Source organism: Nipponia nippon, unplaced genomic scaffold, assembly GCF_047370975.1.
Source record: "Nipponia nippon isolate SJK-2023a ecotype South Korea unplaced genomic scaffold, ASM4737097v1 scaffold_5, whole genome shotgun sequence".
Lineage (NCBI taxonomy): Eukaryota > Metazoa > Chordata > Aves > Pelecaniformes > Threskiornithidae > Nipponia > Nipponia nippon.
This window is the reverse complement of record NW_028262369.1, coordinates 53243517-53269226: the sequence shown is the minus strand read 5'-3', so window position 1 is coordinate 53269226 and position 25710 is coordinate 53243517. Positions and strand designations below refer to the sequence as shown.

Sequence of the window (25710 nt, the reverse complement as noted above, 5' to 3'; positions counted from 1 at the left end):
AAAGAAACCCCAAACTGGTTTGAGTGTTTCTCTGTTTGTATTAACTTGCTGCAGAAATCATTCAGTGACCCAAAAGAGAATGAGTTCATGAAGAAGTTATAAAATTTGTGTGTAATCTAAGTTAGCTAGTTAGTTACAACACAAATTAATTGTTAAAATAGCACAAAATATTCCATAGCAACAGCAGGTTGGTACGCATGGCTGATGCACTGGGATGGCTTTTGCTTTGCTGCTGTTTACCTGTAGCTCGCAACAAGCTCGTTGCACTCCTGCAGCGTACAACTGGACTGCGTACGGCTCGTGATTAGCTGCTGCCACGCGCTGGGTAATGTCGGTGAGAGGGTGGTTTACTTGGACAGCCCTTCCAGCCACACTGCTGAAGAAACACAGAAGCTGCCCTCGTAAAAACCTTTAGGAATTAAAAAAAAAAATGCTGACAGCGAGTGTTACAAACAGTACAAAACTGTTCCTGGCTGTGATGTTGAAGAGTAAAACAATGCTGAAGGAAAGTTGTAGCTGAAGGGTTACAGCTACAGGGAATACATCTAAAATGTGGTGTTTCGAGTTCTCTGCATGGCAGGGAAGATGAGTTGTGAGAGCTGGAAGAAGTTGAGAACAGTTAAAACAGTGAAAATGATGAAGTTGAAGAGAGTGACAGTGAGGGAAGTGGTGTGAGGTGTACAAAAAAACCAACCAAACCAACCAGAACTGACATGCAGTAATAAAGTCTAAGAGAAGAAAACAGATTAACTCCAGGCAAATATTAGTGGAAAAAAGTTTATATACTTGTATAAAGATTACAGATAAGCAATTAAAAAAATCTTTTTCATATATAACCTTTTGGAGGGTGTAATTTTAAAATCAAGAACACTCAACTTTCAGCTTGAAACAGACATACAACCTCTATACTATACTTACGAATGATACTGTTACAGACATCAATGCATGCTTACACTGAAATGCAAAGAAAACTGAACTTCTGTTTTAATCGTGCCCTAACTCTGGGCAAGGGTTAAGGCTCAGTTACAAACTCAACATTTTCACCCTCTCAACAAAAATACAACTGGAATTCTTGAACTATTCAGACTAGGACCTGCATGGTGCTACTTGTAAACAGAAGTGATAAATCTTCATGTAGTGTAAAACATAGTAAAACCCAACATTGTTTACATCATGAGTTTATCACTAATCATTAATGTAATCTGAGCCCAATTTTGAAAATTAGTGCTACAGAACTGGTGCGAAAAAAGGCTGAGGCATGTAGAAAATTCAGTATTTGAATTTAACTAATACTAATGTATCTCAAAGACAGCCTGTTCAGTAAGGGCTGCTTACAATCCAATGTCTCATTTATGGCTTTTTAAAATAAAACTTCTAACTATCCTTTGAAGGAAGCCTGTGAGACTCAAGAAGTATGTATGTTATATGATTAAATTCTTTATTCCAGCTGAATTATTTATTCCAGCTGAAAGGATGTACCATGTCAGGAAATTCATTTAGTAGATGTATATAAAAGCAAGGGAGGTGCCTGTAGATTATACAAAATAATGCTACAAATATATAAAATCTCTGGTTGGTTGGGGTAATGCTTAAAGCCCGGCTACCTCCTCTCAATACCGACTTTCAAAATAAAAGGTCACGTAGTTGCCCCTTATGAATGAAAACGTGAGTTAAAAGTTTTGCTCTTGAAGAGTGATTGCACATTACAAAGAGGTACATAAGTCATTTCAGAGTACATGCAAAAGGCATTGATTTCTGTTCAATGGGTTAGCAAAGTAAAAGGAAAACCACCCTGTAGTGGCATTAAGACAAGACCTAGACAAGTAGTGTTTGTTTGCCTTGTTTGTGAACAAACCATGACATTCATCCAAAAGCAAGTGCAGTCCATTTTTTTTAAAGTTCTTTGGGAAAAAAAAGTCCAAAATAGGTAATCTTCTGGCGTGGAACAAGTGCAAAAAAAGAAGTTTGCCAGCTGTGTGGAAGCAATACGCACACTTGCAGTTTCTGCAGTCTCCAGCGATGAGTGTTTTGGGGGATGTACCCACGCTGCTTTTTTGTGAATGCAAATGCCTCCTGGTGGCAGCGACTGCTAGTGGCACTCCGCTCACCCACACCTTCTGCAAACCAGTGCTCCCGTCAGTCAGCTGCAGAATTGTATTGACACTTTTCTTCTCCAGTTCTATAAAAATAAATTTAGTCGTTCTTCTGTGTAATACTGGCACAAAGGGAAAAATGTTTTCTCACAAAAAGAGTTGGCTTGTGTGGTGTTCTTAAGACAAATGTTGCAGTCCCGTTTTCCCCTCTAACTGGGGCTTCTCACCTTCCTAGGCTAATGTGCAAAACAAAAAACAAAAACCAAAACAAAACAAAAATTCCAGTCTGTACTGTCCCGTAAATCCGTGCCTGTTTGTCCATATCTGGCTTCAAGGGAGGAGAGACATCTCTGGCTGTAGGTCTACCGAATGTTCACTTTGCATTTCAGCCTTAAATATTTTCGAAGTTGAATACTGACACATTAATCTGCTGTGATTTTGTAATACTGGATGGTAGCAAACGTACGGCTCTCAACTCCCCGTGGCCTTGTCTCCCTCACAGTGTAATTTTGCTGGGCCTGTTGCTCCAGCACCCCCGTTTGGCAGTTCTGGGGAGTGTCAGACTGCAACGGCTCCTCATTTTCACCTGCCCGTTGACTGAAGCTTTTTTCCGCAGGATGAAATTGAAGTTCACGTGGCTGTTCATGGCGTAGAACACGTTGGCGTTGGCAGGGATCACCAGCTCTGCAAAGGAGGGACCAGAGCAAGTGTTAATTCAGCAGAAGGAAAGCCAGGAGAGAACAAGGACTGGGTGAACAGACTGAGCGTACACAGCCAGGCAGCGCTGGGCCCCTTTCCTTGTTCCAAAGCTGCACTGGGTGGTACCCACAGCAGCGGTCCCACAAAAAAGGGGGAGCAGGGTTGCAGAGGACAGGAGATGGAGGCCAAACCCAGACCACGTCCAGCCTGGCAGAGGCCCTGGCAGCCCCTCCAAGAGGAGGCTGTGCTGAAAGCTCTGCTTGCGCAGCCCGATGACAGCGGTAGGATCCGGGCCTGCCCTGATCCCGGGGGACGTCGCACCCTGACACCTGACGCCTGTGGCAGACTCTGCGCAGGCAGAGAGAGCAGCTGCCCTTCGGCTGATAGCTCTACAGTCACAGCGCACATACAGATGTCTAGCTGGCAACCCACAAGCGAGCTCTGCCTGTATAAAGTGATGTGCTGACAGGCTGTGATAAGTCATCCCTGCGCACCCCTTATCGAGAAGGGGTTATTCTCCCTGGCAGCTGTGACAACACGTCCATGTCACTTCTAACGCTGCTTCACCTTTTACCCTTTCCTTCAAAATCCAGCAGAACTTTTCAAGCAGCAGCAGAGTTCTGCTTCCCTACCTTTGTTCTCCGAGATGACCTGTACAAGCTCATAATCCTGAGCTGCGTCGGATTCCAGGTTGTGCTTCAACATAGCTCTCTGGATGACAGCAGGAGTTTTGTCTTGGCTAGTTACCTGGAAAGGTAGAGTTGCAATGAGAGATTCTGCTTATTCACTCTATATAATGAATTAATAATTGGCAAAGGCCTGCCTTTTTGCAGACCAGTTGGCCTTGGAAAAGATTTCAGAAAACTGAAAAAATATGGTGGGTCAGTAATGAAGTAGTAGGTACTGCTAGATACTAAAACATGGTATTTGTGCCATTTGGTGGTGGTGGTGGTTTTTTAGTTCAAGACAACAGATACTGTACTAGAAGAGACAGCAGTAAATCAGTGTCTGCTCTCCTGAGCAAACACTGAGAGATGAGATGTTGTTCTCGCTAGCCATGAAAGCCCACGTAAATAGCTGCCCCATCTGTTGTTTGCAGACATCAATTAATCTGCAGTCTCCTCTGCTAAATACTTTCTTTGACATCCTGCAAAGATTTTTGGCCTTGTAACTGGGTTTTCTGTCTGCTGTGGAAGTGCTGTGCATCCGGAGCAGACACAGGGCTCCCTCCAGAGCCTTATGCAGTCAAGAGGAAGATTTGTCTCACCAGTAGCCGAATTTGTCATGCCCTTGGGGAACAGCTCTCTGCAATTTGGGGAGGTCAGACCATTAAAATCATCAGGTAGCTAAACGTGCTAAGAACTACCCTCCAGTGTGTTGGTTCCCCCCAGGCCCTGAGGGACCTGAAGTGTTTGCTCAGCAGCTAAGGCTCCGTCAGGTATCTGCAGAGATCGCGAGCAGAGGAATCACATCGGCCGCGATCCAGCACAGGCCCTGCGCTCCCTCTGCCATTGGCCCGGCACTGGCAGAATCCCTCCATAGGACCAGCATGGAGGGAAACACCTGAACGCTAGTTGCTGCTGGTCTGGCAACCCTTGCCACAGAGAGAAGCTGCGTAATTAAAGGGCTTGTCAGCTTCTTCATGTACAGCTCCCTGTTTCCAGAAACCAGCTCCTGGGGAAAGTTTCTCCAGGCAAAACTTGGCCTGTGGCATCTTGCGTCAAAGCTCGCACACAAATTCTGTGCTGGAGAAAAAGCAGCTAGTGCTAGCAGAAGGGCAGGAGCAGCAAAGCCTGCACTTAATCAGAACTCTTTATTTTATCAACAAGTTCAAAGTGAAAACTTTAATTTCAAGACCAGAAACTTCCACAAAGATGCTGTTTTCAAACCTCTCGTTCATACTATGCTCCGCATATTTTGAATTGTAACATTTGTCATCTTCCCTTTCAAGCCAGGTTTGATTAGTTGGCTCAGTGAATTGGTGTTTTCAGAACTAAAAGCACCATTTGTTTAAGTCACCCTGGATGAAAACATCACCAACAATAACAACATTTTGCTGTTCCACACCGCTTACCAGGATGCTCTTGTACATATTGCCATTGTTGTCTTCTACGCTGATCCGGATGATGCACATATCTTTGTTCTGCTGGTTGTAAACAGGAGGCAGTACTTTTGAGGTAACGGGTGTCACGGAGACAGAGCCCTTGTCGTTGAAGGACACCAAAGGAGCGGGTGAGATGAAAGATGACACCCCCGAGGAAGATGTGTCCATGGAATGGGTGAAGGAACAGGAGGAGGAGGAGGAAGTGGAGGGGGATTCAGAGAGCTACACAACAGAAAGAAAGAAAAACACTGTCACAAACTGGACCTTTTGTGTTATCTGTGTGTGTCATTCTGGAGGAAGAAATCGAGAAAGCAGCAGGCACATACAAAACCTCAGGCAGCTGCACTCTGTCCAGCAGGCTGGCAGTGGTATTCCCTGCCTCCAGAAAAAGTGAACTTCACTTGATTAATTAATTTCTAATTCGGTGTGCCAGACACGGCTCTGCGTGCTCTTGCCTCTCAGTACGAGCGGGCCAGGAGGTGGCAGCAGATACAACGAACAGAATCGGGTTGTGGGCAACCAGCTGGGGACTGGGACCGAGCAGAGCAGGCCATGGGCGCCCAGCGCCTGCACTAGGTCGGAGCGTGTGCACGGGGAGCTAGACTGGGGTGAAAAATACACATATGACTCCCTCTCTGCCACTTCTCCTTGAATATACTTTCCTCGATGGAAACTGTCCCCTTACTTCCCCTGCTGCTCAGGGTTTTGCCTTTCTCTTCATCTGCCTTGCTCAAAAACTGCTGAGAGGATCTTCCCTCTCCAACTTGCGTATTGAAATCACCTTAACAACAGCTCCAGCTAAACAGTTTAAACCATTTATGGATGCCAGTGTCGGGGACCTCGTGCTTTATTTCATTTAAGAACATTTAGTACAATCTAATTTAAAATGTCCATAAGCTAAACCCCAATATAACAGTCTTCAGCAAAACATCCCTAAAAAGGGCTTCAACAATACAGTTAACGCAATTTAGTTCAAAAGGGAAGAGTCTAGGAAAGATGTCCCTGTGGATCCCCCCCATCAGATCCCTTCTGCTGGTTTCCTGTCTTTATAGTTTGCCTCTCTGGATGGTATCAGCACACACCCGGCCCATCCGCTCTCAGCGTGAACGCTCACAGCTTCAGCCTTACACTCATTTTGCTGTGGGGTGTCCCAGCTGCCAGCCTGCGGGGTGTAGGGCTTTGCCTTCTCTGCAGAACAAGGGATTTCCTGGCACGCTGGTTCAGTGCCTTTGCGCAAGGCACCGGCTGCGTGTGCTAAGAGTGAGCTGGCGTGCAGGAGGAGGTGCAGCAGCACTGCACCACACACCGACTTCCCCCGTGGAATTAAACTGAGCCAAGGCGAGGTGTTCATCTTGGCAGCAGGGAGCTCGCAGGAGGTCAAACCCGCAGGGCTGGCGAGCTCTGACCTTACCTGCCTGTCACTTGGCCAACTGCAGCTGCTCTGCCTTTCCCAGGATTTTGCAGTGCTGTCACTAATGCACACAGCTGATTGAGCATGATGGATGCAGCAGCAGGCTGCTAACAGCAGAATAACTCATCAAACCCGAGATATTCGAGGAGGAAATGACTAACTGTTGATCTTACTCCTCTTCAGCTCATCCCATCTCCTGTTTCATTTGGTTTTGTTAGTGAGGGCTTATAAATCCTCTTGGCCACATCACTGCTAACATCACGCTGCTGTGTGCTGGACAGAAGCACCGCCATCTGCGAGTGTGGTGCTCAGGCTCCTCACCCCACTTCCCACAGGCTCCAAGGCAGAAACACTGCTAGCCTGCCCCATCCCTCTCAAAAAGCACAACGAGGGACTGAAAGAAAAATTAACGTCGTGATGCTCCAGGGCCTCACCTAAACCTAAAACACTGGCAGACATCACAAGAAAATGGTATTTCAAGGAAGGAGAACTTCAGTCTGCCTTGTAGCTTGGCAACATAGAAGGGATTGTGCAAAAATCCTGACTGGATTGCTTCCATTTTTACACATTTGTTTCTAGAATCTCTCCATTCCACTAAAAGTAATGCTCTAGTCAAGACCAACAGGCTTGGGCAAGCATCTAGGGCCTGCCTGCGATGCGGGCAGTCTCTCACAGGCTATTTTATGCTGGCAACAAGGCCCAGGCCGTACCTTTTTCTGAGAGTCATCAGGAGTGCCTATGGGACTGATGCAGATGTCTTCAGATTCAGAGTGATTGAACTCACAGGACGAAACACTGGCCGAGTCCGTGCTTTCACCAGAGCTCCCACCTGGAGCAGATTTGGGTTGCTCTTTGATGGGTGTGCTATGGGCGATCACCTCAGAGCCTAGAAACAGTCTAGTATAGAAAAGAAAGCATAACAGCCAGTAAGTGAAAGCAGAACAGAGCTGGGCTGAGCAAAGCTGTCACTTGCTTCAAAAATCTTACGTACTGTTTTGTTTTCCTATCTTGAGTGGCCTATTGTTTTCGTTTCCTCTATGTTGTTTATACAGTTTGTCAAGAGAGCTTGTTACACACTAACAAAATACCTTCTTGACCTAGCGTACCCACCAGCTGCAAGGCCAAAATCGGAGCTAATGCCCAAGTATCTCAAATGAGACTCCTCTTCAGTCCGTTAAATTTTCAGACTCACTTGTCAGGAAACGATTGATCGTAAACCTGATGCGTTTACAAACCAAGGGACGAGGGGCAAGTTAGAGGCACGGCAGGTGGCCCCACCTTACGTGCTCCTGCACACTGCTGTCACACACTGGTCCCTGTGACTCAAGGCAGCTCAAGACGTACTCGGTCGCCATGAGTAAGTGAAACAGTGCGTGAAAGGTAACGCATGGCCATACACTGGGCAAAGGTCTTCAAAAGGCAAATTCATCCCCGCTGCAAATTCTTTCACTCAATAAAGGTGCCACAGGTACCAGTTCCTCTCCAAGAGTCTAAACAGACATGTACACAATAAGGAGATCACAAGAAAGTGTAAATTATAGGCTCGCTCTCTCTCTCCGAGACTCATTTCTAAATGCAGGTCAAGTAAATTTAAAGGAGGGTCGAAGGAAACAAACTTGTATAATATACAGAGGGAAGCAAGATGAATTAGATGCTATGTCAGCATGCAGTTAATGATTTAAAGCAATTTGGAGAGGTGTCGCTCGCTGTTTCTGGGATGAACTATGCCAGTCTTTTCTACAGTATTAATTTGCAAAATACATTCAGAGTGCAGATGAAACAATTCTTTAGACAAAGATTGCATAGCGCAAACAAACTCTATATGGTAAATTACAATACTACAGCACTGAAATGCAGTCAGAAATGAGAGAATAAAGCCTGTGCTCCGCAGTGACAATTCTTACGCACAGCTTAGGCACGCGCCAAGGGAGAGACAAATAGGAGGCCACCAAGAGTTCAGGCACTGTCATCTTCAAAGCTCACGTTCTCATAACGTTATCACCACCAACTCAGATGGACTAATTGAAACACTTTCCAAACAGCTGCCCATAATTTTTTGCATATCATAACTCAAAACTCTAGATTGAAAACATCTATTCTTCCTTCAGACCCTAACCTGCAGGAGGACTGATGTGAAGTGAACGGCTACTGGCTGTTCTGAGGAAACTAGGTACAAGAACCAAGCAGGAAAGAAGAGTTAAGAGCTGATAGTGCTGTTAAATTAATCATTTCCCCCCTCATCTTGATCATGCCACTGGTATGTGGGAGTCCCTTCACATCTCCTCTTGCATCAGGTTCAAATTTCTCACCTTTAAGATATTTTTACTTCCGTCCTTGATCTCTGCTTTCATTCCCTGCAGCTTTCCCTGAATTCCTGCTAGTGTATTGTTTCCTGTGTGAGCTTAGCTGCATGCCCCTGTTCTCCACCCACCTCCTGTTTGAATCTTTGCGGTATTAGACTAAATTGGACCACGTCCCCATGATTTTTTTCCTTCTCTAACTTGAAGGCATTTACACAGATTGTTTTTATCATCAAATGCCTTCTTGCTAACCTTGATTTTCATATTAAAATCCTGCAAGGAATTTTTTGCTTGTGTATAGCAAATTAGACTAATAATGGGCCAGACTTTATCCTCATTTACTCTGTTTTGCTACTGCATTCAAGAAAGTTACTACACAATAGATATTGAATTTACCTTAGGAAGGCTTGTTTGTTTCTAATATCTTTCATCACTAATAATCCTCATAACTACTTGTAAAAATAGAAAGGGACCGCTTCAGACAGAAGTATGCACTTCTAGCTGATCATGTCTCCTTAAAGTAATGCAGTGGTCTGGATCCCCAGCCAGGTTTTTCAGCTGGTGAAATGAGTACTGCTTGTTTGATTTATTCAGGCTCATATTAACACACCAAATGCGCCTTGTCCCATCATACTCACAGGCTGAATCTCTTCACCATGCTTTTCCGAGATTTTGGCGATGTGGTGCTAGTGTCAGCAGCTGCTTCAACCTCACGTGAAAGGCTGTAACTGCAGAACAGAGGCCACCGGGTTAATTTTTACAAACAATACTATTAGTTATATATCTCAAAGTAGCAATATTCAAGAAATTCAAGAAACCTTCAGTTATTCCCACTTCAGAGAAGGTTGCAACCCCACAAAAAGGAACATAGCTCTGTCCGCATTTTACCATAGTGAAGGGGATATTTCACTTATTTACAATAGTTTTAAAAACTAGTGCTTTTTTGGATGACATTCATCATTTTATTTAAAAAAAAAAAAATCAAGAAAATACTTAACATGTGAATCTTGGATAAGCTGACATTTTTTTACTACAACTCAGTACAATGCAGTATGTATCTGTGCTTACACTCTTAGTGCAGCAGAGTGGTATTCAAATACCTCGTGGAGATATTAAAATGCTGTAAATAGTCTTGGGTTGATCTGGCAGCACGTGCAGTAGCACAGAACTCAGCAGGGCTGCAAACCCCACCCCACATGCCCAGGAGACATTTATCTGGTGAGCGCTCCGTGAGCTCTGCATTGCCTTGGCTACCAGCTGCCTGCATTCACCAGCCGAATGCTCAGTGACTGCATCTTGACATCCCTTAGGATCGACTTCTGAGCATGTGTCTGGGCATACAGACAGCCCAGACACAACAGACTATCACATTTCAAAGTCAGAAGCCTGATTTCCAATCTCAAAACTAAACCCTGCTAAGTGTTCAACAGGTTTTCTACAGCTGTTTAGCAGAAGGCAGATGTATTTCCACTCTCCTCTAGCAGCAGCATATGTAAGTTCCTGTACGAGGATAGCTAAAGGCTGACATAACCTACCTGCAGGTGAGTGTGGGATAAGAAAAGCCTGCTTTCCCAGCTGGACTGAGAACCTACCTCTCCTCCTCAGTTAAGTGCTGCTGTGTCCTGAACCACTGGATGAATTTTTGGTCTGGTGTCATGCAATAGCTGTTACATGCAGATTGCAAGAGCTTAATTTGGGCAATTACTTCAAATTCCTAAGAAAATAAATAATCAAATAGGAATTCTAATTAGAAAACACAATAAAGCCAAACAGACTCATTCATATACTAAACATATGCAACAACAGATCGAGGAGAAACTTAGTTTGACCTGAAGTTCAGTTTCAGTTGAGTAACCGACTATACCAAGAACCAGTTTTTTGAACAACAAAGATTTTATTTTTTGTCCCCCCCCCGGCATCCATAATGTAATCCATTCTGTAATGTGCATTGAAATGTGAACACTTCACATCAAACACGCACAAATTAGAAGACAAACACAAGGAACCACACTTCACCACAGAGCTTTTCCCAAGTACTAACCGAAGTGTCATGCCAGTGCAAACCCAACGAATGGCAGCACTGCTGGTTGTTCCTCTAGGAACAAGGGTAGCAAAGGGTCACGGGTTCTTCAGATTACCCTACCCGCTCACCCGTGCACTGGCCAGACCAGGTCTGAGAGAAGAATCATGCTCTGTACTTAGGTGGTTCTCAGGCAGCAAGCAAGGGTAATAATTAGGGGTGCCTGCGATGAAAGCAGAGAGTCTGATCCTCCCTGGCTTTGCACTTTGTGCACTCACACTTGCACCAGAGGAACATAAAATGCTACCCTTAATACATGTAACTAGAATACGCTGCTCTTCTGTAACACCACTTGCATACATACTTTGCCAAAATAATTCTTAAAAAGCCTTTGTGTTAGAGCAGGTTATAGAATCAGGATGCGGGAATGGAGCTGGGTGCTCAGTACGGTTCAGAGGGCAGCTTTGCCACTGGTTTGTATGAAGCTGGACTGATGACCATGGAGAAGCTCATGTATCTCACTATTAGTATCTTAAGCCATGCGGTTATACATACAAGGCAAGTCCAAGAAGTGCTTTGTAGAGCTGGGAGCAGTTAAGGGAAGGAAATGGCTCCATCACAGCCAAATCCAAGTCTGCTTTCAGACCCCAGAAGGGAGATTTGGCACGGCTTCATTCAGACAGACGTAACCCTAGTACCTTTACTCCTACATGGCATTACTTATCTCTGACCAACAAGGATCAGGCTGAAAGGAAAGACTGATAGCGTTTATGTCTCAGTCCTGTGTACCTAGTTCACACTCTGCAGCCTTTTACCTATAAACGGTTTATTGCAGCAGAAAGAAGATGTTTACAAACTCTATCTTCTGGAAAGCAAAGGTCTCATGCCACCAGGTCTGATTCACTCTCAACACACAGGACATACACATGTAACGTATTCCCATGAACTCCAAATGGAGGGAATGTGCATGCCCCTGATGTAAATTCCATGGAAGTAAGTGGCCTGCAGCTCCTCTTCCCCTATTGCACACATCTAAAAAGTAGGTTCTCTTCCTGCACCACCCCTCACAGTTTGGCAGAGGCTCACAGCATTTCAGGGATCTATTCTTTCCTCAAGTACAAATAACTTGCATTCAAATTAGTGGCTGTTGTATGTGCCTGAGCAAAGACAACAGGCCTCGCCAAGAGAATGCTGTAGAAGAGGGCATCAGTAAACTAAAGATCACAGAATATTCAACTTACCCTGCGCCTCTTCTCAAAATTTATCAGGCCACCCTGTTGGAAGGAAAGAGAAGGGTTCAGAATAGAAGAGCACATGCTTAGTTGAATTTAATCACAAATAGGATGAATTAGCAAGGCTAATGTAAAGCACAGACCTGCCCTGAGCAAGGACCTTCTAAAAATACCTGTTTCCAGATCTGGTAAAAACCATAGCACTCATATATCCGAGTCACCAAAGGATATCTGTCCTCATGGCCTAAATGGCAATCTGCCCAAGAAGAAAAGCCCAAGACAAGAATGTTCGTAAAAGCTGTGTTGAGATCAGGTCTGAAGAATGCTAGTGGGATTTTGCATGCAAGAAACAAACTCGGCTTTTGCCTGTGCTGTGGGTTTAGCAGTGTCCTCAGTGAGTTTCAGAAACACCAGCTGAACACAAAGCATGGACAGAAGGGAAACCGCCAAAAAGAAAATAGACATATAGCAACCTTATACGGGCCTGCACAACCAAACCAAGCAGCAACCATTACCAGACCCAGGGAGAGGTGCGTTTGCCCACTCTTATCATAAATACCAACACCAGCACAATGAAGGCTGAGTGCCTGCAGCATGGCTCATCAAGTGACTCCATTAACGGGGCCAATTTTCAAAGGTGTTGGAAATTGGCCTCATTCTCAGTCTCTGTTAAACAACCAGCCTCTCCTGCAATCCTTTTTCCCTTCCTATGCTAGATTGGGTCCCCCTACTTGTTCAGAAAAATGAAAAAACAAGTGTTTAATCACTTTAGGGCTCAGACCCATCTGAGTCAATACTGAAGCACTTCAGTGATCAGTCTGAAGAGCTGAATTCGTGATTCAGTGTATTCTACCAATTATTCACAGAAATCTTTATACCTGAAACGTTGCTTTCAGAAAAATAAAACAGAATAATGAAAGCCTACTTTCTTCACATTTTCTAACCTGAGAAAACAAGGTAAAATACAATGCTAAGCTTGTCCGTTGAGATAACTGCACTCAAACTCATACAAGATTCTTGTTGGTAATAAAACTGCATATTGCTCCTTTTTTTTTCTTTTTGAAAGCAGATTCCTCCATTTTTAAGAACTGCACAAGAACGCAGTAGAAGATACAGGAACAGACACACTCAGAGCTGGGAAGGCAGGGAGGATACTTAGGATTCAAAAAGTTGCTCCAAATTACCTCAATATAGTCCTGAAGGGCTGTGTCAAGCATGATGAGATCAGTGAGGAAGGTACCAAGATAAGGTACCGTGCCTTGCATTACTCCCTGCAAATGATCAGAGCAATGTAATGAGAAATGGTAATGGTAATAATTAGAATGCTAGAATACTCCTGTATAAAAAAAATGAAATGAAAGTAGTCTGCTTAACTGAACAGTGGTCTTATAAATGATGTTTTCTTTCATTACATCATCCTCGGTATCTAATCTAGAATTTAAATCAATTTCTAATGAGAGCAGGATGCTCTCACAGATATTGCCAAGTGGCTTTATACTACAATCCTGCCACCATACACTGATTTCTAACAGTGAGTCACCAGGAAACATCACTGTGGAAGAAGCATTGAGCACCAGGGACAGGGTGCCTTGGTTTCATGCTACAAGAGAAAGCCGGGGAATGGTCCTGGCTAGCCTGTGTAAACAGTTTCTCTCTCTGCTTCATTGCAGTGGATTTGTCCTTAATGATGTTGTTATACTATGTGACAGTCAAGTGAAATCAAGTCACAGTTTTTTCCTCCAAGAAGTGACCATCTTCCCCAGCTATTCACTGCATTTTAAATAGTCATTATTCAAATTTTAAACTTTCTAGACTATTAGCCGTTGTAGAGTTCAGGCTCTTTCTACACTTGTGAAGGAAATGCTTGTTTCTGTCACCCAAAAGAATCCATATTTTTTCCAGTCAAACTGAGAGACAAACAAAAAAATCATATTCAGCACTTTTGCCTCCCTATCCCAGATTTCTCTCCCCCTGTCCTTTTAAATCTTTGCCAACTTTGAGACAAAAGCCATTTTCACCAGCAGACTGGAAGCCAGACACATTTTACAAAGCAATCTCTGTAAAAGTCTGTGTAATTTTCAAGCTGGTATGTCAGAAGTTTCATGAGCTTGTTTAAAAGTAAATGAGATTTCTGCTCTGGCCAGAGCTAATCTTCTCTATCACAAGAATTCCAGTATTTACATTATGTATTTTACTACATGAAAATTGTGTGGCTTTCCCTGTATCGCTCTCTAAAGGGTACCAAGAGTAGTTAATGGAATTCTTTCTTGTAGGACAGAAACAAGACAGTTGAAGATGATGAACACATGTTTATATCCATCAATCATTTATTACCATTTTATATGACAGTTTTAGTAAATTTCTGGAAGACTTGAAGCTAAGGCCAAACCCTTGGCTCAGCATCCATCCTGAACAGCTGGTTGGGATGTGAAGCAAATGCAAGCGGGGAAAGGAGCAGCAAGACTATACATCCAGTTATCCCCTTGCAGGGGACAGGGGAAGACTGGCACCAGGGAACATAACGTGGCCGCTGCGTACGTCCACCAAATCCTGAAATCTTCGAGCATTCTCAGCATCAGATCACTGAACGCAGTGGCTATGCTGATGCTTTGCATTATCCATTTCCTCCAGCATTTCAGTACAGAGACTGGTGTTACCAGAGTAAAAGGACAGCTGGGTTGCACTAAAAACCATAGCTGTTAACAGCTTGGTAGCTCAGCGTAGGCCATACAGCTTGAGCTGGCTGCAGCATGAATCCCACTTTATAATTGTTTATACGTACAGATGCATGCATGTGTGGGATTGTCTCTCTCTCTCTCTGCACACTATATATACACACACATAGTATTACCTGCTTGCTATGATCCACAGCATAAGGGAAATACAGCTTTGGGCGTATACTTACAGGGACAAACATTCTGACTGCACATTCAGTCTAAATCTTTCGGTTCACTTGCTTTGTGTCAGCTAATCAATAGCACCGATGTGATTGTTTTGCTTGACAGAGGGCACATTCAAGAGCATCACCTACTGTACACTCGCAGCAAAATAAATACCTTTCTAGATTTTGCTTCTTATATAATCCACCAATTAGGGTTAATCATGTTACCAGTTCAAAAAGGGTAGGAAAAGGACCCCAGACACACCATATCTTTTTGAAGTTGTAGTCGCCTCTGTGTCCTTTTCTGATTTTCTTTCACACTGCTGTCCAGATTCGCAAATTTGGAAGTTCCTTCCTGTAAGGGAATTAAAAGGCAATTAATGGAGGAGCTAAGTGGTAAGGTGGCAGCTACGGTTGTGTAAAATAATTGCAAATACATTTATCCAGGCAAACTAGGTCAGCAAAAATATTTGCTGTGCAGGTACATGCATGTATACATACACGTGCTAATTTTCTGGGACTCATACACTGATTGGGAATTTTGGACAAAATCCCACAAGATGACCATAAGGGAATTTTTCTGCAAAATAGCTCTACTCTGGCCAAAGCTAAGTGCTGCTGAAAATCTCCTGAGAGTTTAAATCAGAGAAGCTTAGATATACTTCAGGTGTCCAGACACTTCTCTGAACTCTATCCTGCCACTCTTGGCCTCAGAATTTCTGTTTAATTTACTAATCAGGACTGCTCCGAGTAAACATCTCTATCTTATGTAATGCTTAGTTGTTTTTCTTATGCTGCAACATAGAGATCCAGCAACTACGCTCTGTGGCTTATTGACTAATCCAAAACCACGCAGGAAATGGAAGTAATAGGTTTTCATCTCCACAATTCAAGCTTTCCTATGAATGGATAAGCTATTTCACAATAGATCTGTAGCCTTTATTTCCCTGGATCCATACGGGACGCTGCGAGTGGCCAGATAGAGGGGTTATGAATCATTATCAATGTCTTTTTAAGAGGCACAGACAACAGCCTGCACTTTTAAAGATCTTCTCATTACAACATTTCCTTCTCTCAGTCACAGCTAATGGACAGATCACTCAAACTGTATTTCCTTCCTTGCATGAAAAACAGGAGCAAATGAAAAAGGAGTGTTGTCTCAATGTCTTCAAGATACTGAAAGGTAAACTCAATATTCTCTAACAGCAGACAGAAGGCAGGCACAGAAGCTACAACTGCAGCTTGCAGCCGAGCTGTTGTTTGGGGAGGAGAGAACACAGTGCTCCCTCTCCACACTGGCCAACCTGTTTCATATGGCATTTTGTCTGCTCTACACTTAAATTTGCAGGATGGATAGGCAGGGTCAAACACGGCTTTCCCTAGAGACACTATTTATAGTGAAAGAAAACAAAGACTTTAAGGATTCAGTGGACATTAATCCTCTAATCATTACAAAACGGTCCAAGACAAGAAGTAGGAGAGAGGTTCTAGCTACTCTGTGGAATTTTTCTCCTCTCACTGTTTTCAAAATGTTTTGCAAATCTACTTACAGCAGCTGGAGAGAGCGATATGTTGGGAGCCAGAAGGTCTGGGCTCAGACTGAGTTGTTGTTTTGTCTTTTTAATATTTAATTAAATAAGCTATTCTGAACACACCTTTTCCCTCTACACTTATTATTGCCTCACCTGCTTTAAAATTTAGCTACAGATGTTGATAAATGGATGATTAAAAAAACCAGACAGGTTTGAATGTGCTCACCCATCATTCTTGAGCAAAACACCAAGGCAAAGGGGTAAGGTACAAATGCCAGATAGACTGGATAGAACTGCCAAAAACTAAACTGGTTAGCCAGTTTATAGAAACTTTTTTATGTAAACAGAAAAAACTGCCACAAACATTCCTCAGTTTCTACAGAATATAACCTTTCCCTCTATTCTTCCTCACTCCTTTCAAGCTCCTGAGCTTGTTGGGGTCCGCCCAGGAGAGCGCACAAGTCAAACTGTTTCAGACAGAGCCTGCTTTGTTGTCCATCTGGCCACACACAGAGCAGGAAGCCTGTTCCTTCGAAATTCCCAGCCCTGTTTTCTAGTTCCAAGAAAGGTATGGGATAGTTGGATAAACATCTTGGTTTAATTCTTCAGCTGAAGCTAAGCGGCATTGTTCCAGTGAAGTCAAAAGCACTACAGTGGTGCAACCCAGTTGAGAATCTCGTTTGGAGCTGCTCTGCACTTACCAGTGCAAACCTGAGCCTTTCCAGGTCTGCTCAAGGGGTGCGCAAGCTAGCGGTTCATCTCTATATACAGAGCAGTATAAAGCCAAAGTGCTAATTTGTAACTCATCTCAGTAAAATTACACTGTGCAGGACCTCTTCACTCTGGTTGTGGCTCCAGTGCTATCACAGGTACGATACGGCGCACATGGCTATTCTTGAGCTAGGCATCACCATGCCCAAGGGAGTGTTACCAGTTACCTAACTACAGCAGCGTGGCATTCAACCTGAGGGGCTCCAGGGGGTCCTGACCTGCTGCCTTGTGAACAACTCCACAGAATCTATGCTGCTGCAGCCTGCTGTTTGTGGGTATCCAAGCTCAGCAGGCTAATGCTAGCGTAGGTTTTTTCAGGAACAATGAAATCACCTCTCCGCCCAGTAGAAAAGCACAGATTTTGCAGACCTGTCTTCCGTGCAGCACCACATACAGTAGTTCAGGGAGAGATCAGCTTTGGCAGCTGGTTAGAAAAAGGGCTAACCTCAGCTTTGATGGAGATCACAAGCCTTGCAATTCAAGCTAATTCTCACCTTCATCAGCAGCTCCCTACTTGTCAAATAATTGTCATGGTCTGAGAAGATATAAGACAGCTCTTCAAACATCAGCATTATGTCCCTGTATAGGAAAAGATTAAATCATTTAGGTTATTAGTAAGCACCCTAAATCAGATCAGATTACTATTCAGCTTTTTTTTCCTCATGAATCGTTAACAGCTGGGCACATAAAAGATAACACTACCAAAATGCATCCAGTGAGATGCTGCACATCTACTAGGAACCTTCGTGGGATCTTCTGGTGCTCCCAGTAAAGTCAGGCCTCATTTGAGAGCATCACAAAGAAACGCCATAGGTATGCAGACCTATGAGAGGAGGGTTTTCGATCACACTGCAGGGTATGAGATTGTTGTAAGAAAGTGGGTAAATAGATACAACGGAACAGAAAAATAGCTGTGAGAGGTATCTTAAGTACTTCATTTTTGCCATGTTCCATGCACTCTGGAAAGCTAGAAGCATTTAAGCATACGAGTCCTTTTCTATTACCCGAGACTGTAAACATGAGATAGCAATATTTTGATCAGGAACAGCAACACAGGGCAGCGGAAGGAAAGACCCACCTCTTTCTAGGGGAAATGCAGTATACTGCGTGACAGAGTGACATTTTTCTTTGTTTATCAAAGGCAAAGGAAAGAAATCTATTCTTCCCAAACTGAATGAGCAGAACACCATCTTTCCTACACAGAGATTTTCTGTTTGGCATGCAGTAAATATGCCAGTTGCACAAAAAGTTATTCCCCTGTAAGAAATATTGTCTTCAATACAGATTTGGATTTTGTAGTTTAGGGATATATTTTAAGAAATGTCAGGACCAGGAGAGGATTAGTGAAGGCTGGTAGCAACCTAGACCTCCTCCAACTTCACAGGAAACTAGACAACAGGCAAGCATCATGGTGCCCTTTTGCTGACCTTCCGAGAGCGGTGTGCATGAGCTGGGTGAGCTATAAAGGACAGAAGAGACCCAGTATCCCTGAGGGCAGGTTGTCCCCTCAATATATGAAAGAGGAGCTCACAGCAGTCAGACCCAGAAAAGGGGTCTGAGCCTCACAGGAATGAGAGGTTCTTCTAAGAGAACAGATGTCCATGAAGGAGCAGAATAGGAAGACTGAGAAGAACAAGATGAAAAGACAGGGCACTGAGCTTTTTGCCTTTGTTTTGGGCTAACCACAGGAGTGGAGGGGGAAGCTTACTTTGGAACACACGCCCAGGCCTTCTTTAGCCGATAGATGGAGTTGGACTGCAGTGCTGAAATGATGGCCCTCAAGGAGGAAAAATTCTTCAGGATCCTACATTCCTGTGAAAGGAGCGGTTAGAAATACAGGAGCATTAAATGTCAGCATTACGAATACGTTGGTGCTCTTCTGTTTGACCGGTGTCATGCTTGCTACGCATTCTCACTGCTAAGCAGGCAGCTGTACAAATATTGAGCATCAAAAATATGACTCCCCCTTCCAGCCACCAAACACTTTATGGGCTTTGGCACTTATATCTTGTTTTCCTCACTTTCATGTATTTGTGGTGGTGTTGCAGTGTTACAGCTTCCAGTTCTCCTAGTAAAAATAAAAGTGGAACTGAATCCATGAAACCAGACTAAAAAGCACAAATGTTAGACTTCTTAAAAAGCTCTTTATAGTTACCAATCCCTTTTACCCTTTAGGGGAAAAAACAGGGTTTGCCTCTTTGTATGTGGTATTTAAAATGTAAACCCTCAATCATTTTTGTGTCAATTAAAAATAAAGACAGGCAAAGGAATAACCTGTTATTCAAGTATGTGTACACTGTTAAAGAGAAAAACCTTCCCAGCTTTTCCAGAGTTGGGATCAAATCCTAACAGAGAGACTGGTTCATAGACATTTCTTATGCAGCTTCTCTGTGGCAAAAGCTCTGACAGAAAAGGGTACTGAAAAACTTAATTCTCAAAAAAATAGCACAGATTCCTGGTAAAGCAGATGGAAGCAAGGGGTGGGGGGGGGGAAGTCTGGCTTGTGACTCTTCAAGGAACTCCTGTAAATCTGTTGGTGGCTCACGAACCAGAGCATGGGCACCACAGACTTAAGAAACTCTTGGAAATACAAGCTCTCACAAACAAGTGTCTCTACACGCAAATTAAGCAGACAAAACACATGCCAATTTGACTGTTGCATGTAGATGAGAAAGTATTCAAACTACTATTCCACTTCTGCAAACTTTTATGGGGCTGACTATTATACTATTAATGCTGATTACATAAAGGATCCTTACAGTGAAAATAGACATAATTTATTTCCTTTGTAGGACTGAACAAATGTAAAGCAATCTTAGCATAAACAAAAGTCAGACCTTAATATATCAGCAACTCTGTTCATGAGTTGTATTAAAATTGACTGAACAACTAAGGGAAGTACATTTACTTCCATTTATTTACCTAAAAAAAAAAAAAAAAAAATCTTTGTGCAACTTAGGAGGCTACGTTTAAGAAAGTGTGGCTTAAGAAGACAGACTGAGCAGACAGCACTTGAAGCAGGGTGGCAGTTAGTCTAGATAAAGACCAAGTTCAAAATCATGTGGTAGGACACACAGGAGCTGAAAGCTATTTTTGCGTGGTTTGGGGCCAAAGCAGCCATATAACAGCTCTTCTTCAGAGACTGACACATTTGAAAAGGAGACCCTTCTTTCTTTATGTTCAACTTGAAATTCAGGCTGGGGAGAACATAGATTTAGAGACACCAATTCTTAGCCTTTCTTTTTTTTTCAAATACAACAGGGGTTTGGACTGGAAGATCCAATTTGGAACCATCTTGACTTAATTGCATGTTGCATAATTTAAAGCACATTAAGAATTCAATATTGGATTGTGTGTTCTCAATGATTTAACTGACTGCAGACTAAACTTTAGCAAGCTTTCATTTGTATATAAGAAGAATTTTTAAAACTGGTTTGAATAACTTTGCTTCATGCTGTGTCCTTCACAAGGGGAAAACCAGAAAGAATCCTGTGCAGAAGCAACTTTGATTTAAAAAAATTAAGCATAACAGGGTATTAATGATTTCATTTTTACTTTTTATTTTTAAAGAAAATATTGTGTAAGTTAAATTGGCTGCTCCTGCTCAGGAACCTTAGATTTAGGTGGAGCAGAGAGGGCTGGCAGTTAGAAAAAGTATTCCAAGACACTGGATCCAAAAGTCACGAACAGATAACAAACGTGGAACTCCATGCTGCTAAGTTACAGAGTTGTCAGTGAATAACTGCACTTTAATGAGTGGATTATTTTCTAATTCAGGCATCTAACTATTCAAAACACTCATTTGCATGCACAAAGCAAGCAACTTTCTTCAGAAGTGGGCAGCTAAGTATATATACAACTAGCTATTCTACATGTGCAATTATTTTGTAGAGCGTGCACATGCATTTTTCATGTGCTTAGCTAAGACTGGAGTATTTAATTATGTGTATGAATTAAGTAAAGGGAGAAGTACTGAATCAACAGAGGTGGAGAACAAAATTCTCTATCCACAGAACAAGTATGATGAGCGTGCTGCCTGTCCTGGCTTCCCTGGTCCTCCCTGCTGCCCCGTGATGAGCAGGAAGCTGCTTTGTACCTGCTCGTCCCAGCTGCAGCCCAGTCTGCCCCATGAAGGCCCCTTTAGCTGGTACCCTCTGCAACTTAAAGATCTGCACACAGAAAATAGGAATCAAACTTCCTAACCCATTCACATGGGCTATAAAGCAGCCATCAGATGATAACAAAAACGAGTCAACGTAAGTGCCAAAAGAGAGGTGAAAGACTACTTCCCCATACCAGTTTCCTGAACCATGCAGTTGCCAGAGCTTAGGTGCCAGGACTAACAATACTGCCTCTGGAAGCATAGAAGTGCATTGTCAAGGTTGGAGAGCCTCTGTTTGGCTTAAGCTTTTTATGACTGCTTATTTTGTATAGCTCGGAAAGAATCCATGTGATTCTTAAAACAAAAGTCAACACACATCCATATGAAAGTGCTTTAAATGTTCTCTTCAAAAGAGAGATCTAGTTTACTGCCAGCTGCCCAGTGCTCTGAGAGGAGTTAAAAAGGTTACAGTAAATTATTAAAGATAAAATCTAAGAAATTAGCAAACTAGAGTTACGTAAAGAAGGCATGCAAACCCCTTTCACGCAAAGATTAAGAAACACACAATCTGCTACAAGACAAAGGAATTGAAGCAAAGAGTAAAAATGTGTTAGAGAAACACATGAGGCAATGATAAAGCAGAAAGGTAAGAAGATGAGGAGACTGGTACCATATTGTAACTCTACTTATTTTTTCTGGTCACTGCTTGCACCTCTCACCCCCTCTAAACCCAGCCTGTTTGTATACCTGATGTAAACAGTGAATAACTCAGTAGGCAAATGACTTTTCAGCCTCAAGAATTTTTCAAAACAAAAGAGTACAAACAATAATTTCATTTTTTCCATGTTAAAGAGGCTACGGCTTCCTAGAAGTAAGTTAGCTTTGTCTGCACTTACTTAAAACCTTGTATTTACTTTACTTTCATATACACACACACACACGTATATATATATAAAGGTATAAAAAGACAAACAGTTGTGCTGTCTTCCATCATATCTGGTTTCAACTCCCGTGGTGTTCATAGACACAGGAGAGGGAGCATGACTCTCACTGACTGAACATGAATGGCCAAAGGTGGGTAAGCGCAAAGCCTACTCTGCCTGTGCCCGCTGCCTGTGCCACTGCCAGTCCTACTCCATTCTTATTAAACTTTCCTCTGAAAACAAGTCTAACTTTTGGATGATATCAACCATCGCTTCACTTCTTTCACTGATATGAGCAGTATTTTCTTCCTAGGGAAGTAAACTGTCTGAATTTATACCTATCTTACTACAAATGTTACTTGATAAAGTATACAGCACTCCCCACCTGCAAGACACAGTATCTGCCTCACCCATTAATTAGCACTCCCAACCCTGTGAAAAGACAAGCATCAACCCCGTTTCCATGGTGGGGAGGGAACTACGGAGAGGAACGGCAACACTTCATTTGCTATTACAAAGGAAGTCAGTCAAAAATAGAAAGAATTAGAGCTAAGATGTTCACTGGCCTGGGACCAATGCATACAACCCCTTTCTCCCCTCCCAACTCCCTCACTCCAAGGCACCCGCACAAGAAACATTAAACAGTCTAGAATAAATGCTTTACATGTGCAATATGAATCCACTTCTCAATGATCTTGGCTCTTTGCTGTGTTTTGAGTTCTTTGCTCTTCAAGATAGTGCTGACAACACATTTGGTAACTGCATTGAACTGAGAGATGGTGGCTCTGATGGTGGGTGCCAGGTGCTTGTTTTCTTTCTTATCCCTTCGAGACCAGATGCATCCCAAACAGTGGTAGGGCACAACTTTCTTGAAGAGTTTCTAGAGTGAAATAGAGGTAAGTCAGCGGGAGTCTCCCTAGATCTCTATTGTCCACAAAAAGAAATGCATGCTTACAGTACAAATTGGATCTAAATCTAATATGGTATTAAAAGGTAAGTATTTGTTTTCTCTTAGTTTAAAATAGACACTTTGGCATACTCTTTATAGGCTTGATGCCCTAAAAGAACTCTCAGCTAAACAGTCCTGGGAAAATAAGAGATACCTTTATATCAGTTGCATAACCAAAGGGAAAATTTTTTATATAATGATACTTTGAAGGAGATTGATACAGACAAACAAAATCAGAGCACTACAGTTAAGAGTACCTATACATCTTTAGGCCAGGTAGCAATATAGTCAAAATGTGCTATTTCTCAGGTGTCAAATATTAAACTTTGCAAAAAGGCTACACATTATACATTCACACTTTAAAAACAACAACAACAAAAAAACAAAACACCAAACTTCAGAATGACTGGAGGAAAAAGCCCAATAAACAAAGCAAGTTTTGATAACCAAGTAGAACTGTGTTCTGTGTCCCAACAACAGACCTGCTCTGGAACACTTATACTTTTATTGACATAACTTTAAAAAAATTTTTAGAAGCCCCTAGCATTTCAAGTAGTACATATGCTCTACGTACTGCATCCATGTATGTCAACTGTTCTGCCACAAGGTCTTCTTGGAAAACAGAGAATTCTTCTGAACTGCTGATCTCCAGTTCCTCTTCATCATATAGGTTACAGGGGGAAGTGTTATGGAACCCATCTGTCCAGGATGGAAAACACGACTTAGTAAATTTATACAGCAAAGAGTGAATCAAAGCAGATGTTTGTTTACTTTAAAACATCACTGTATATATTATAGCAGAATGCCCAGAGAGTCCTGCCTGAGGTAATGGCCCCACTGTGCTGCATATTTTAGTGAGTAAGATGATGAGCAGAAGATTACACTGGCAAAGAAGAGGTGGAAGAAAAAGAAACAGAGTTAGAGACAATTGAGCTGTTCAGGGTCTCTTAGCTGAGAAGTGGCTTAACCCATTCGCTAACCATTCTTCTAAAAGAAAAAACACCACCACCACCCAAACAAAACTTCCTTATTAACATTGCAGAATTTTGTTAATCTACTTTTCAGTATTTACGCATTTTATAATCTGAAAAAAAGCAAACTGCAAAGGGACAAGACTGCAGTTATATCCCCAAACTACTGCATTAGGAATGCTCTTATATCCAGATTTCATCTCCCATGTGTGGAAACAAAAGGAGATATTTTCTTGGCACCGTTTGTGCCTTCACAGGGCTACATGGAAGAGAGTTTATTCCAGCATCCATCACCTCACCTCACCTTCCTCTCTGGGAATTTTTCCCAGAAAAGGGAATACAGTGAGCACCTACAGCATTCAGCTGAATGCTTCTTCTAAATTTGCACTGGGCAGCAGTGAAGAGGTGAGAGAGGAGAGCTGTCCTCATTAAGGGACCTGATCCAGTGCAGAAGCTAAGGGATTTCACAGATGTTCCCATGTCACCTTTTGGCTCCCACAGGGTGGGAACAAAGCCACATTAAAACACAAAGAAATGTGCCCTTGTTTCCCATGGTAGAAGAAGTCAAACAGAAAATCCCTGAAAATAAATCCTCTTCCTAATCCTTTTAACTGTAAGGCGACAGCAACTCCAAAAGAAGGGAGAGAAAAAAAAAATGGACTTGTTGAAGACTAACAACAGAAGTACTGAGTTTACCACTAGTGAGATTTCATTAACAAAAACAAGCAGTGCATTTCGGAGTATGTTATGCAATACTTCGTATCCAATTAAAGCACAACAGACATTAAAGCAACAAAAGCAAGTAAAGTGATACTTCATCATTGTTTTTCAAAATACTTCATTTTTCCTTTCTTCATTAATTAGAAAAACCTAATCATCAATGTAAACTGCTACAGTTTTCATGTAACAAATGGTAACTACAGGCTGTATTAGATTTCCATCTGTACATTCCAATTGCACAATTTATTGACAGAGCTGAATGCAATAAATGGAGACCTCAGTTCCAGCATCATTTTTCTGTGGCTGTTTTTTAACAATATGCATAATTAAATGGACTTCTACTGAACTGTTACAAGAGTTACACTTTTTTCTCTCTCTTTTTGGCTATGTAACTCCTCATTTTCCTTTCAGCTCTTGAAATTCAACTGAAAATCCGCACCACTGAGTTGCGGCCCGACTCAAAACCTCACAGTGCCCTCAAATTCAGGTCCTGGAGTACAACGCAAGATTTTCCTGTTTTTTTTTCATGCCTCTTTTTCTTCTTTCTCTCTCACCTTCATAAATGTGCAACCAGTCTTCTCCCTACTCCACAAGAAGCTGGAAACCTCTTGTACTCAATTATCTCATCATCTTCAAATCGCTCTGATCCATTTAGCCCTCTCAAAGTCCAGCAGCTCTCTTGACTTCAATGAGAGCAAACACGTGCCCCTTCTGAATTTGCAGTCTCTGACTCACCTTGCTTTGTATTGCTCAAGCTGCAAGCACTGAGGCTGGAGGAACAGCTTTTATCTATGTATCTGGTACTGCAATCTAATCTACTGGCATGGCTGATGGCAGCACTGAATGGAGGTCTGATTACACAAATCAAACTGTAGGATTAGGACCCAAATTTGTAAATTCATAGCACAATATGAATGCTTTAGAACAAAAATTATCAGCAAGTCTTGATTGCAGACAACACGTTAAGAGTTTTGAAAGAAATCTCCAAAATGAACAAAGATG

The 25710-nt window shown here is 42.5% G+C and overlaps 1 protein-coding gene across 1 annotated transcript in view; it reads right to left on the bottom strand.

Moving 5' to 3' along the window:
• Positions 1-761: 761 nt before the first annotated feature.
• The window catches only part of RGL1 (ral guanine nucleotide dissociation stimulator like 1), an 83742-nt gene continuing 58793 nt past the window's right edge, over positions 762-25710 (bottom strand). Inside the window, exons 6-18 of the mRNA XM_009463546.2 lie at positions 23592-23716; positions 22733-22948; positions 18752-18855; positions 17538-17622; positions 15006-15095; positions 13044-13130; positions 11869-11901; positions 10200-10321; positions 9246-9335; positions 7018-7204; positions 4867-5118; positions 3425-3539; positions 762-2777 (exon numbers count right to left, since the gene is read on the bottom strand). Coding sequence (XP_009461821.1) covers positions 2590-2777; positions 3425-3539; positions 4867-5118; positions 7018-7204; positions 9246-9335; positions 10200-10321; positions 11869-11901; positions 13044-13130; positions 15006-15095; positions 17538-17622; positions 18752-18855; positions 22733-22948; positions 23592-23716 — 1694 coding nt within the window. The 3' untranslated portion in view covers positions 762-2589. The remainder of the gene's footprint in view (positions 2778-3424; positions 3540-4866; positions 5119-7017; positions 7205-9245; positions 9336-10199; positions 10322-11868; positions 11902-13043; positions 13131-15005; positions 15096-17537; positions 17623-18751; positions 18856-22732; positions 22949-23591; positions 23717-25710) is intronic.